The sequence below is a fragment of the Strongylocentrotus purpuratus genome, unplaced genomic scaffold (assembly GCF_000002235.5).
Source record: "Strongylocentrotus purpuratus isolate Spur 01 unplaced genomic scaffold, Spur_5.0 spur5_scaffold_7, whole genome shotgun sequence".
Taxonomy (NCBI): Eukaryota; Metazoa; Echinodermata; class Echinoidea; order Camarodonta; family Strongylocentrotidae; genus Strongylocentrotus; species Strongylocentrotus purpuratus.
Window position 1 is genome coordinate 18,178,847 of NW_022145613.1, and position 15,908 is coordinate 18,194,754.

At 35.0% G+C, this 15,908-nt stretch overlaps 1 protein-coding gene across 1 annotated transcript in view; it reads right to left on the reverse strand.

Annotated features, from left to right (window-relative positions):
* Window positions 1-15,908, reverse strand: part of LOC581039 (electrogenic sodium bicarbonate cotransporter 1) — an 81,617-nt gene that overhangs the window by 18,712 nt on the left and 46,997 nt on the right. Inside the window, 9 exon segments of the mRNA XM_030974554.1 lie at window positions 640-814; window positions 2,391-2,562; window positions 3,281-3,374; window positions 4,202-4,267; window positions 4,270-4,449; window positions 7,545-7,625; window positions 9,150-9,227; window positions 10,580-10,654; window positions 14,452-14,511. Of these exon segments, the coding sequence (XP_030830414.1) occupies window positions 640-814; window positions 2,391-2,562; window positions 3,281-3,374; window positions 4,202-4,267; window positions 4,270-4,449; window positions 7,545-7,625; window positions 9,150-9,227; window positions 10,580-10,654; window positions 14,452-14,511 (981 nt within the window).

Below are 15,908 nucleotides of genomic sequence, written 5' to 3' on the forward strand. Positions count from 1 at the left end.
CAAAGACCACAATTTATGTTTCCCTTGAAAATGTTTTCTCATTGAAACATGTACTTAAGGAACCTATACAAAAAGACCACCTGCCTATAAAGACCACTTTTCTTGTCTCCCTTGGTGGTCTTTATAGACAGGTTTCACTGTATCACATACAATGCACATGTGGATCGTACCCTTTTATTTGGGTTCTCTCTCAAACTGTGATGTCATAGTACATTTACATCTGGAAAGATATTTCTGACAGAAAACAACCATTAACGAAGATCGCATTCAACAATTAACATTACTTGAAGAACTACACTGTCTTGACTAGATTTTTCAACGAAAATCGAACACAATGAAAGGTTTTACGAATACCATCACTTATGTCACTCCTAGTGACTTCAGGTTTTTAAGTCCCTCTGCACTAGTTTGGCCAGGGGGATTAGACCTCTCTGCATGGTCACTGACAGGTGATTATCTCATCAAATCAGCTCTCAATTAACATAAAAAAAGAGGATCATGGGGGACCAATGGTCACCGATTAGGCATTGTTTGCTATATAGAGGGCGCAAGTAGCTATAAGTAGTGCAGTGGGGCATTAAGATTTTTGATAAAATATTTCTTTCATTTGCAGTCTTCCTTTTTTTCCTCAGTACGTACCATTCTGTTTTCTGTTGCCTCTCCTAGCAGTCCTCCAAACGTAATGACGGGGGTGATACAAGCAAAGTACATGAAGATGAACGAAGCCAGACACTGCAGGTGAAAGGCATCCTTGAAGTCACTCAAGTAGAATGGGAAGCGACGCTTGCAGTCCTGTATCAGACCACCAAATATCCTACAAACAGGAACATACAGAAGGAATATGGTGATGTCAGGGCATTTATAAATGGTGTCCCGATATCAGCTAGCAGGAACTGCCACTTGCCTCTATAAATATCGCATATCATCAGCGTGCATACAGAGTTACACATATAATGCCTAATTTACATTTGGCCTGCGATTAGTCTACAAGGGGCCTGAAAAATTGTAGACCAATTAATCGTACGGCGCCCGGGGCAAATGTAATCAAGCATTCATCTATGTTCAGTTTGTATCTGTTTGCGAAGAGCTAAACTGCTAGACAAAACTAGGCAAGTTGTCGATTCAGTCCTATATTTCATTATTTTTATTGGAGCATCGGTTTCCAAAAAACAAAACCGGGACCCAATGGCAACGGTAGAAACAGGGTTTGACCGACCGTACTGACTCAGGCTTAGTAATTACATTGTGAATGAAAATACCTATATAGAAGCTATTAGGAAGGGTTGAATGATCATGTATGTACTGCACAAGAATTAGTATACAAAGTGAGGTTTTGGAGTCATGTCAGGGCATTTATAAATGGTGTCCCGATATCAGCTAGCAGGAACTGCCACTTGCCTCTATAAATATCGCATATCATCAGCGTGCATACAGAGTTACACATATAATGCCTAATTTACATTTGGCCTGCGATTAGTCTACAAGGGGCCTGAAAAATTGTAGACCAATTAATCGTACGGCGCCCGGGGCAAATGTAAACCAAGCATTCATCTATGTTCAGTTTGTATCTGTTTGCGAAGAGCTAAACTGCTAGACAAAACTAGGCAAGTTGTCGATTCAGTCCTATATTTCATTATTTTTATTGGAGCATCGGTTTCCAAAAAACAAAACCGGGACCCAATGGCAACGGTAGAAACAGGGTTTGACCGACCGTACTGACTCAGGCTTAGTAATTACATTGTGAATGAAAATACCTATATAGAAGCTATTAGGAAGGGTTGAATGATCATGTATGTACTGCACAAGAATTAGTATACAAAGTGAGGTTTTGGAGTCATGTCAGGGCATTTATAAATGGTGTCCCGATATCAGCTAGCAGAAACTGCCACTTGCCTCTATAAATATCGCATATCATCAGCGTGCATACAGAGTTACACATATAATGCCTAATTTACATTTGGCCTGCGATTAGTCTACCAGGGGCCCGAAAAATTGTAGACCAATTAATCGTACGGTGCCTGGGGCAAATGTAAACCAAGCATTCATCTATGTTCAGTTTGTATCTGTTTGCGGAGAGCTAAACTGCTCGACAAAACTAGGCAAGTTGTCGATTCAGTCCTATATTTCATTATGTTTATTGGAGCATTGGTTCCCAAAAAACGAAACCGGGACCAGATGGCGACGGTCGGGATACGGTGTGACCGACTGGACTGACTCGGGCTTAGTAATTACAGTGTACCTTGTGAATGAAACTGCCTAGAAGTTATTGGGAAGGTTGATTGATCATGGATGTACTGCACGAGAACTAGTATACAGAGTGAGGTTTTGGAATCATCAAAATGATTTGTAAAAAGCAACTTGGTAACTATGTAATTGTTTCCAAAACTTACTTTCCAGTTCTCTCTAGTCCTTCATGCTCTCCATTATGCCCTCCTCCTCCTCCTCCGTCTTCTTCATCTATCCCTTCTGCGTGTCCGTTGGGAGTCTGGAAGTGGGATAATCTCTTGGCCTGATCGGGCACTACCTTGGGGGGCTCGATTCTGATGTTGGGATCCCATGCACCTATTAATGAAAGGGAGTTTATGATGGAGTTGGAAATTTTAAAAGTTGCAAAAAAGCATGAAAGGAATATATACAGAGCTTGATAGAGATTGGTGGTAGACCGACATATGCTCAAGCAATGGTTGATAATTCAATTTTCTATATAAAAATCTTTTCTTTTTCTCTTTTTATGAATGTTTTTTTTTGGTACATTTTACCAATTTGACTTGGAATGTTTGCATTGTATAAGTCACGCAATTCATCATGGAAGTTGTAAAGCATACAGGGAATTACAAAATTATTATGCACTTATGTTCAAGTACCGGTATTTCTTCTCATTTCCATCATCATCATCATTAATATTACAACAAAAACAGCAATATCACCAAGGATGGAAGACCTTAAAAATTTAAGAAAATCAGAAAAAACTACTCTTCACTATCATGTTGTTGTTACTAGGATACATGAGGGCAACACCCCAAATGTGACTTTCACATGACGGTCCGTTGGCATGGCAACACTACGGCATCCATAGTCGACTTAATAATAATACATTTATAGAGCGCAGAAACTATCCAACATTAAGTATGTATTCTACTTCGCTACAAGAGCTCCTGATATGCTTAAATTTACAGTTAATTGAATAGATGTTCATTCAGTTTTGATTTAAAGATATTCAGAGATGGTAATTTCCTGACTTCCAATGGTAAGTTATTCCAGAGTTTTGGGGCTGACTTACCGGGTGGAAGAACTGTAACAGAGTCGATGAACTCATCAATGCCTGCGAGAAGATCCTTAGTACTTTTGGCCTTGTAAGCAACATCGTGGAAAACCTAGAGAGACAAGCCAAAAACAAAGGAACAATGTGTTAATGCATCATGCCATGGGGCTCCTTCACCCATTTTCAATCAAAGCCCGACATGGGTGGACCAAGGTTTTTATATCAATGTTTTATGTATGACTGTGCCATATATTGTTCCATTCACACTTTTTGTATTCAAGCACCCCCCCCCCCCAATAAAAACATAACAACAAACAAACAATATTGAAAGAAGAAAACTTGTAAATCTACAACCGGTGTCTGAAGGTGAATTTTTGTTAAAGTACAAAAAATTGGAAAAGTAAGAGCAAACTTTAACATTTCCAAAGAGAAAATATGATGAGCCATCTTCAAATGTCAAGATTGCCAGAAATAAGGAATAAAGATCTAGTAGGGATTCCTTCTTCTGCATGTTCACAATGCCACACTCTTGATCTCTGTAGCTCCAACAACATTATACATCTTGACAACACATACATGGAGTAAGGAATGGAAACGTGAATTTGATACCTTGCCTGACAAGCGTGTAGTAACACATCTCTAAATATATATATCATTAGATGATAAGGTGTGGCAATCTCTCGAGCATTAAGCTTACCGGTATATTGTCATACCTCTGTATGCTTCTGTATTATTTAAAATTGCAAATGTATAATGATCGTCATCTAGTGCTTACTACCGTGATGGTCATGATCATACTATGTAAACTGTTGAACCACGCAGAAATAAATAAATAAATAAATAAATAAATTAAAGAAAAGAAGTCTTTTTGCCTGAATTTAAGTTTACAATAAACAAATTTAATGCATTTTCAATTTCATTTGACGAGTGAAATGATACCTTATCTGACATGAGCGTTGCGACGCATCTGCCGATCTCATGGTACCGCTTGGTCTCCCCGACTGGGGGCCGAGGAGGATGAAGAGGAACCTCGTCGGGATGGGGACTTCTGTCAGGTCACCGAGGGATACTGCCGACTGGAGACGGACGAACGCGATGATTGGACGCGACAAGAAATCCACCTCGCCGATCAGGACGTTGGAGGCCTCTGCGCCTTGAGGAATCTTCCTCATGAAACTGTGCCTTGCCTGTGCGGAAAATGATGAGATTGGAAGGGAAAAACAAAACAAACAAAAGCATGAGCATTGTGCAACGACAAGACCAAGCACCTTAAGGATTACCGTTCTTTCAAGAGTGGTGACATATTGACTTGATGATGCAGGCAATCAAAAACCATGCTCTGCCATTAATTCTTCAAACAATAAAAAGGCATTGTATTTATGTATGAGCAAGCAATGTGAAGCAGCATACTTTTGCGGTTATTGATAAAAGCAGTGTTATTCATATTTTCAATGCCAAAACTCACTTTAGCAATGGATATTAATATATTAATAATCCTTCCATTGATCTTTTGAGTTAGCCATACAACTTCAAGACCAGCAGTATAATAGCTGCTTTTGACCTTGTTTACACATGCTGTGCTAAACTGCCTCCAAAATTTATGCAATGAACAAGTGCCCAGAAATATGAGTATTACCCTGGTAACGGGCGACTGATTTTGTTCAGGGTACCAAACTTTAGACTAAGCTTGTCTAGTCCAATATTCGTATATACAAGGACCGGCCTTGTTCACTTTTTGTATAGGGCATGACGTTTCCCTCAGTAACAAAGTAAAGCTTAAGGGACTACATTGCAGGGACCAACTCCCTTCACCCCATTCACCATTATTTTACACTTAAAATGTTATCATTTTGCCATGGTGTTTTATTTGAGGCAGTATACAGCATCATGTGTAAGCAAGACTTCAATATTAACCAAGAGCACATTCTATGTTAATATCCACAAGTTTCAGCATCACGTGAAAAAGTTATTTCAGCATCACATGAAAAAGTTATTTCAGCATCACATGAAAAAGTTATTTCAGCATCACATGAAAAAGTTATTTCACCATCACATGAACAATTTATTTCACCACAGGAATGCAAAGGTTATTAGTTCAAACCACATGTATGACATAACTTATTTACGTCATGGATAAATACGTAATTTGGTGCAAGCATGAAATGATTTCCAGTAAATAAATGTTAGTATTATTGATGGCACTGTTTAAATAAAAATGTGTTAGTGGCAACCAATCACCTATAGAAAAATTACAATGTATATTACAAAGAAGAAATATACACATATATGTATATACAAGCACTTAAATACAAGGATGGTATAATGTCATACTCATGAGAGAGAAATGAAGCATGACTTTATAGCTTATGAGTGCTCTGTACCAAAGCACTATTAACAATCAAGTGATTCAGAAAGCTTTTGTTAAATGAAAATATTCATGATTAACACATAACAAAGTTTCTTTTCCACCTTTTTTTCCAAGGTGAGAACAGAAATGGATGTGGGAGAATTCAAATTCAAACAATATTACACATATCTGCTGTAGATCATTGGCTATTGAAATTAATATTTTGTAAGGAATATTAATATTCCCGGAGTATTCAACAGTATCTCTGAAAAAAATACACTAATTATTAAAAACCTTATTGCACAAAGATTTCAAACAAGATTTCATAAGTTTTATATTTTATATTACTGACAATGAAAATATATATATACCAGAAGGCATTATATATATATATGTTTGTTCTTCTTTAATTTAAATGAACATTTGCTACTTTACATGGTAATTGCTATCAATAAATCTACGCAGCTCACTGAAATCAAAATGGACATATCTAATTACGTGAATATGTAAATTTTTGTAATGATGATTTAACATCTGTTACATGATGATTAAATTGTTAGTTTTCTACTACCAATAATCTAAAACCTACAATACTTATAAAACAGCCTTTGCAAAACACAAACACAAAAAGAGTGCAGACTTTACACATAGAAATTAAGTACTGTATTTCAGAAGATACATATATTTAGTATTACCTCATATAACAATAAACTCTTTGTGAAAGATGAATAACGTGATGGATGTACATACATGAATCCTCTGTTGAGAGCCAGAAGGGCATTAACTCATATATAATACATAAAGATTAAACATTTTTCTTGTCAGTTACAGAGGATGATACATGATATCATGTTGGATGTTTATACTTGATCATCTTGGCAAAGATTATCTTCAAAGGATAAGAGGTTTATCAAAACATAATGAAGAAAGAAAACAGGTGTTATGTTGAAAATTGAACGAAGAATGGTTAGACCATGTCATCAAATCGTTAACAATGGAAAAGAGAAGGGGGAGAAAAAGACATAATATTAAAGGTGAGGAAATATTAATGTAGAGAAACAAGATAATGAATTGAGCAACACTGAATCTTCTTACTAGTTGTTACCATATTGGTACCTGTGCCTGTAAAACAGATTTGCACACTCATTTTCACAAATATCCAACACAAAGTTTACAACGTACATGTATTCACAAGTGATTGTGTAAGTAGATTTGATGTTTGGAACCCAGGTGACAATGTTCACCTTGATTCCAGTAACATGATTTCAAGTGCTAAATAATAAATATAAACTTATGGTGTGTCATTTATTAATGACCATGCATATTAAAGGTGGCTGCATATAAAGCAGAACACATCTGTGGAGACACAGATGAACTGTTGCAATTTTAAATTTGTGAAGCCAATCAAAACATGGTCACTGAAGTCAGGATAATAACATTCTCAGGATATCACCCAAGATCTATGAGGCGTTTACTGCTACTAATAATAATAATAATATCAGATATTTATATAGCGCACATATTCACCATGCAAGGTGCTCAAGGCGCTCTGAATATGACCCGGCTCTGCTAGGCTGCCGATTTCGGCGCTCACAGCATTCAAGGAATTCCTTCCTACCAGTACCCATTAAACACCTGGGTGGAGAGTGGCAGATGTAGATTTATGTCTTTCCAAAGGACATTAGTGCCCCAGCAGGGCATTACATACGGTAAAACTTGTGTTTTTTAATATTTATAATCTTATTGAATTGTTATATACAAGTAGAAATCACAGCACACATGTATTTTCAACATTCTGATATTATTCAACACAAATGACATGTGACAGGTCAAAGGTTGACAGTCTTGAAGAAAGAAAAGTGGGTGATCTCTAAATTAGGAGTCCAGACCGTCACACAAGTGCCAAGAAGAAATGCTGTTGCTATGGTAACATACCTTTGACCTTTTGAACCTATACGAGGAATCTGATTTATTGGACCGTAGGGATTCAGATTTACTTGGGTAGGAATGGAAAGACTACAACAAAAAAATGGAAAAGCACATTAAAAATATAAATAAACAGGCATATATTAATTTACTAGTTATCATTTGAATCACAAAATGGAAATAAACGATTAGCCATATTAATTCTGTATATACATACATGTAAATACTGTACGTGATGTCAGTGTTCTGTACCTTTTTAATAAGTGGAATGATTTAATCTTTTTGCTGTGAACTTTATCATACACCATAAAATTTTATAATCATAAATGGACACAAAATATGAATATGTTTCAATAATTCATTATTGCCACCATGGGGAACAGAATAAATGATATGCAATATTCCACATAATAACAATGACATATTTTTTAACATAACTTCAAGCTAACATAGTTTGTTCTAAAATGTAAACATAATGTAAATCTATTTCTAATGATGAGCATGTCATTAACATGAACATAAAGACTTTTACAATCAGTGAATAGTGATTTTGATATGTCAAAAAATTGAATATGTGCGTTAAATCACATGTGTGCAAAAACATTAGAGGTTAATATTCAATGATAGAGTAATGGGGGGGGGGGTATTATTTGCAGGAAAATCTACAGCAAATCAAAATCTTTTCAGGTAGCACTGAACAATGACTAAAACATAATTTGTTGTCTTTTTCTCCGGACTGCTTCTCATCAGCCAGGTGGTTCCATCATGTCCATTGGAGGATAGACATAGGAGTCAAGAGGGTCTTGTTGGACATGGTATACATGTACATCAAGTTGCAACAACCTGCACAGACAATCCAACATGGCAGAAATGTCAAAGAGAGTTCCAAGAGATGCTCTGTTCAGATAGTTGTTACAGAAAACAAAGCTGACATCAATACTTTGTTTGTTTGTTTGTTTGTTTGTTTGTTTGTTTTACCTAATTGCTAAGAAAGCAAGTGTATGTCCTTGTAAGTGAGCAATCAGTGAACAGACAGCTCTAAATCCACTCCGAGGGACTTGATAATGAGGATTAATGCCTTACCAAAAGGCACTAACACATCAACTTGGTTTTATACCCGGTACCTTCCGGTTACAAGACTACTGCTCTACCACTAAGCCATTGCGCCTCCTATCAAATTAGGTTGCAGTATTTGCTGAAGTAGTTTTGAACAGTAGGTTTGTTATAAGCACAAACTTGTTTGGAGGAGTTTTTCCTCCCAATTTATTGGTGGGGGAGGGGTGGGGCATGACATGGGGGGGGGGGGGTTGGCATTAATTCAAACATTTCTGAACCCCAAATCACCATCACTGCAACATTTTCATTAAAGGACCCAGTCACCCTGTTACGTGTGTATATCATTCCCACAGTATATTCTTTAACCATTTTTATCTTCTTTTTAGAATCCTGCGCCACAACACACAATTTTCTTTTTCTTCAAATAAATATTTGAATAAATGAATCCTCATCTCACAATAGCATTGAAAGTGATGAAGGAAAGGCAGTTAGTGTTCCCCAAGTTTAGAACATCACATATTCGGCCATGCAAACAAAGCCATTGTCATGGCAACATACCTTGGACCTTTCAAACTTATTATGATGCATTCTGTGTAGCCTAGGAGAATCCACTTTACATGAGACAGAGTGGAAAGACTAAAAGTAAAACAAATATATAGATTTAAAAAAATGAATACATGAGTGAAGTGATTTGCATTCATTTAAAAATATGCTGAGTTATTACAAAATAGGGTATGGATATTCAACAATCAAATCTAACCATCTTTCAAAAGAATTTTGTAAAATAATAAGTCTACAGAAGGACTGTTTTCATCAGAAAATAAAAAGACATATATTTATATGGATAAGGGTTTTCAATTCATCTCTAAAGATGGAAAAGCTAAATAGTTTGAGTTGTGTGATTTTTCTTCTCTTTTTCTCGGAAATCACATAAACTGAAACTTTTCTGCAGTCTTTGTCAATTTATCATTAATACACACTATTAATCAATTAAACATTTATTTGACAAAAGCTACATGAGTAAGTGCATAAACTTTAATCTGTGTAAATCAATAAATTAGTTATATATTTCACAGCAAGATTTTATTTATGATTATTTGTTAATAAGGTGATAATTTATTCATTTTTCCTTATCCCCATTTCACAAGATTTATCTAAAAAAAATTGGAAGAGTTCAGACACTTCAAAACACCAAACTGCAATGAAAGTGCTCATGAATAGTAGTGATAAGATTTAAGTTGGTAGATATGTTTAAAATCATCTTCTTTTCCTATCATCAAAATATTTTTCATCTTTTATTCATGTTTTTTTGTTTCATATCAATCAATATCCAAATAATTGTGATTTCGTTAATTTATTTTTATTTTAAAGAGAGTAATACACAGAAAGCACAAATAAAGGCTAAACATAAAGCACAGGATTCAATTCAAAAGTCTAACCTATCAGTTTAAAAAAAATGTCCTCTTCTTACAACTTCAACAGTCATTTAAGTAGTTAATGTTACAAGTAATGTTGTATTTTTTCTCTTCGTAAGAACTTCTTTGTTTTCTATATGCTTCTGTTTACTCATCTTCCTCATATGATATTGTTAGTTGTTAAATTTTATATATACCAGTAATTATATTGTAAAGCGCATTGAAATGTCAACACATATGAAATGCGCTATAAAAGAACAAAGTATTATTAGTATATTATTATTACTAAGTGGCGAGTAAAATAACTTATGATAAGAAATGTGAACTTGTGTTGTAAATTTATGAAGACACACTTGTTTAGAATCCAATATATATGTAGTGAAATGTTTTTAGTTAATGGTGCAGTTATTATCTATAATCTTCAGAAGTGAATCGTGGCACTTCATAAGAAGATGGGTATAATGTGCAGTTGTGTATCTTGGTAAAGTAAAATCCAGCTTGTTGATAGGTCTTCTGGTCAGTAAAACGCCACCCTGTGCAGTAAAACTCACTCGTTACCATGGTAACACATACCTTAGACCTTCCATGTCTAAAATCCTGCTTATGTTTAATGGGTTCTGGTTTACTTCTTTGATACGATTCGAGAGACTAAAACAAATAATAAGAAAACAAAACTTTTGATAATTTGGCCTATCACCTGTAAATACAAGCTGAATATTCCAACGTCACCCCCCCCCCCCCACACACACAAAAAAATCTTCCCCAATCGCCCTCTCTCAAATGTATTCAGTTTACATGTCAATACAAAAAGTACAGCAATCCACTAAGCCACTTCATATATATATATGTGCATGGGTACATAAGGGTCATGTATACAAAACTGTAGAGCCCAGGAAGACAAAGTTGGATATGTGTTCATGAAAGTTATGTAATCCATTTTTCATTCATGCATTTAGAGAGTACATTATGTGAAACACAGGTGGAAGTATTCTATTTCAGAGAGGAAACAAGATATTCATGAAGTACCACCATCACTTTGGCAGAGATTATTCTAAAATACACAAAGTGGGACTTCTCCATCTTTCAATGATCCGTTGATATTTGAGGGGTCATTTGTACAGGTACCATCTCTGAACTCTTGCATTTTCACATTAGATTGTACAGCTGACGTGCAAAGTATTATAAGGCGTTAACAAACGGCTGTTCCAGTTCATCACAAATGTGAGCATGTGAAATACAATCCAAAGTAGTTTTTTTTGTTGGTCATGTGTCATTGACAGGCTTTGTGAAACGAGTCCCTGATGGCACGTACAATGACCCATTAGAGACAATATCATTTTCAAATCAGGTGGAAGTACTCTATTTCAGAGAGTAAACAAAAGTTATTCATAAAGTACCACCATTACTTCGGCAGTGATTATTCTAAAGTGCACAAAGTGGGACTTCTCCATCTTTCAATGATCTGTTGATATTTGGCCGGTCATTTGTACATGCACCTGTTGTATTTTCACATTAGTTTGTTACATTTGAAGTGTAAAGTATTCTACGGTGTTCACAAACAGCTGTTTCAGTTCATGACGCATGTGAGCATGTAAAGTATAATCTAAAGTAGAACATGAAAGCCTGAAGGGCATCTTCTCTCAGCAGATGACTGTAGATCTGGGCCCCATTCCACAAAACTTGTCATCAGTGACAAATGACACTTGTTGATATAAGCTAGTGAAATCCTTGCTTCTGATTGGTTATCAGCAGATTTGTCACTGATTTTAGTCATTTGTCATTGCTAAAAAAGCTTTGTGAAATGGGTCCCTAATGGCAAGTACATTGACCCATTAGAGACAATATCATTTCAAATCAAATACAAGACAGTCCAATAGGTGATCTCAATCTTAGCATGAAACAAGTTAATATTCAATGAAGTCAGCATTACCGGTATCCATTTACATAATGGTATCCATCTATATTAATTTCCGATGCAAAATATACATGTATCCATTTCATACAATTGTTGAAATATTCTTAGAAAATTGATAATGGTCCCCTTAAAGTGGGATCTCACACAATTAACACATATGTCATGGATTTTACCTCTACGGCATTGTAGCACAAGTATTATATATTGCTAATGAGTTTATTTTCTGAAAAAAAATTATGATTGCAGTACCTGCTGTGTTCTTTGTGCGGATATAATATAATTTTTGTTATTTTACCATAGCATGCCTTTAATATGTAAGCATTGCATGAAAGCAGCAAGTATACATGCATGTGTATTTAAATATATATATATGATACTGGTATGTGAAAACAAAAGTTTGGGCCCTGTTTCATGAAAATCTTATTAATAACAACTAACGATAACAGATACAGCTTCATGTACACTGATATCGTTGCATTTGATTGGCTGAGAGAACATCTTGTTCTCGAATCAAGGCTTTTGATATTGATAAAATTTTTCATGAAACAGGGCCTGGGTGAAGATTTAGAAATTAAAAGAAAATTTGCAGCAGTAAAACAAAATATTTGAGATTTAAAGAATACATATATATATATATATATATAAGCCGATCCTAAACCTTTCCAAATGGACTATAGACACATGAAGGAATGGGCATCATACAGAAGAAAAGGGGAAAAAGAAAACACAGGAAAAGAATGTTTGAAGATGAACAGTGCTTGGTCGATTTACATGTATTACACACAGCATAGTAAAATGTGTTAATTAACATGCAGCTGACATCAATCAAACATTTTTTTAAAGTTACACATCCTTTTGCAATTCATGAAAGACAATTCATGACATACATGATTTGATACAGACATTTACATTAGAAAGCATAAGAAGTTTAAAATGCAGTTCAACATTTAGGAATACAAACAGCAATCATTTCAACAAAAACATGTAGTAACCAAGGCCTGCCCACACCACACACAAATGTCTGCTTAGAACAAAACAGGCATTAAGTTTATAAATCAACGTCCTTTTGGCTCTTGATGTCGGTAAAAACAATAAAGACACTAGTAGCAGGACAATACACATCGCTGTGCAGACGAACAAGCAAGACCACAAGAATACATACATACATTCAAGAAACATTTAGAATGCAATGCAATGATATTTACATGAGATATACGGAGGGGTGGGGATAAGGATAAAGAAAATCATGAAGAAATTTCCCCCCTTTTTCAATTACCATGGGGGATATGCTGAAATCAATCAATGTACCAGATTATGGAAAATAAAAAGAAAAAGAAATTCTGAACAAATTTGTGCAGTGCATGAAGTGAAAAAAAGAAAAATATGTTTTTGTTCTGAAACTACACAAATTGGATTGATTTCTACTGTGATACAGAGATTTCAAGATCCATGACATCATATCATCCGCTGAGAGTTAGAAGAGCATTAATTCTGTTAAAGGGATACAAACTAACGCCTTTTTGCCTCTAAACGGATGATATTCACTATTGCTGTACTCTGCATTGTTTTGACTTTGGTACTTGATTGATCCAACATTTTGATCATATCCCCCATGGTAAATGATATTGCATTACGATACAAGCACGTCAAGAGAAAAGTATCCCACTTTCACAAAAGGACCACAACCCGTGCCAATTTTTTATATCCATACAAATTTAGGAGCAAAGAAAGCTGTTTTTTCATAGGAAAGTTACGATTGCAAATCTTTGATCAATTTTCTTTGCCATAGATTCAGAATGAAATCTTACATACATGTAGAAGATGAAAAAGATGCCTCATTTATATATTTTAGAATGCAAAATGACTTTCAAAGCTAGTACAAACTGTCTGCCTATGTATAATCTGGAAACTATTCAAAATATTTGTTGAATTTTAAAGGTAAAGACCAGTAATGGTCATGCGATTGCATTGTGAAAGAAACGTTGTGGAATCGATCAGAAAAGGTTGATCATCTAGCATCTAGCATCTGCAAGGTTCTGGAATCATCAAAATGATAAGAAATTTGGCCCATTCTTCGTAAAGTTACAAGCACTATACACAGAAAGATGTATATGGGACTACCCTATCTCTCTCACACGACCATGAGAGAAATAAATTTACCAAATATATGAATTAGTAGGCGGTTTCCCGGCAAATTTTTTATCATCATGTATTAGTCAAAACATATTCTTTCACATGATTGGTAATGAGAGCTTCCATTTCATTTTTTGAAATTGGGGCGTTACCAATACTGGTCTTTACCTTTAAATGTACTCATTTCAAATTTCTCAACACTCATTTGCACAGATATAAATTGCCTTTGTGTGATTAATCATTTCTCAAGACTTACAGGTCAATGATGGGGGGTTGAAGGTATGATGAGGAAAAAAATAGGATGAGGAATTGCATGATGTCAAATTTTAGAGCAGTTGTTATTATCCATGAGAATAAAAAGAAGAAAAAAATAAAAGATAAATAAAAGATGTCGAACCGTCATACTAAGACCCTGCAGATTTTGCGGCAGCGACATGCGAGCTTCACTCAGTCTTTTCTGTGAAAATAAAATGGACGCCACGAGAGCAGCAATGGAAGAAGAAACACCTTGTCACATCAAACATAAATATAAAAGAACTGTATTTAAAACCAAACCATGCAAAAGAGAATATATATAACGATGTTAGAATTGGAAGTCCGCTATATACCAAAGAGTATATTGCCAGTATACCACAAGTGTCTCCCATTTCAATATAATACTAAATAGATGACTTTAATAGGGAGAAAAGATAATCATGATTTGTTTTCTAACCATTAGAGGAGTGCAGGTCATTGTGGGTCAAAGTAATTCCAAGCAATAAACTCATTACATAGGTTTAATGAAGGCAACTATTTGGGAGTTTCTTCCTTTTCTTTCTGAAATTTTAGTGAAAGTTAAGTGTAAAATAAGCTATTGAAGGCTACCTATGTGCTGCAATGCATCTACATATCTGCAAAGATAATGTGCATGTTGCGATGAGCAGCAGTGGAATTTGCTTACTATTTTATCTTTTTTGTAATTGTGGGGAGCAACACTTCAGTGATCTCATAAAAAGTAATTTGAAATAATGCTGAGCAATATTTTTTTTAAAAGAAAAATTTCATCATGAGTAAATTTGATGGACATTTCTTCATGAAAAGTACTTTCTCTTTTCAGCGATTTCATGTTGTTTTTTTTTTAATCATTTTTGCATGACTGCTTCATTAAATGTTTGCATTGGTTACCAACATTTTGAAAAAACTCTCTCAATACAATCAACAACTGGGTATTAATTTCACTGATCACCAATTCAATATGATTACTAAATTACAGTAAACTTTTATGCTATTTCACCAACTACAAAGTTTCTTTATAATGAAATGGAGTTAGGAAAACTTCATGAGAAAATACAAATTCAACAACAACAAAAATCAAATCATTATTAAATGCAAGGTAAAGACAAAATCAAATATTTGAATTCATTTCAAAACACCATAGCTGGATTGGGAACTCTTGCCAAAGCAGGACATGATTTATTTGTTCATGTAATTTGTTAGCAAAAGTGACATGATGAAACAAAGAATGGTGATGATATTGTTAGTACCAATGATGACAAGAACAGTACGGTATGTAGATTTATGATGATGACGACGTTGATGATGGTGGTGGTGGTTATGATGAAGATGATGTAGATGATGATGATGGGTAATGATAGTGGTTGTGATGATAATGACAATGATGGTGATGACAATGATAGTGATAGTGATGATGATGATGATGATGATGATGATGATGATAATGACAACAGATCAATTCTTCTAGTGATGGCAGATAGAATTGCTCAAAGTGATATCAAGAATTTGATGAGGATGAGGATGGAGATGGTGATGATGATGATGATGATGATGATGGTGATGGTGATGATGATGGTGATG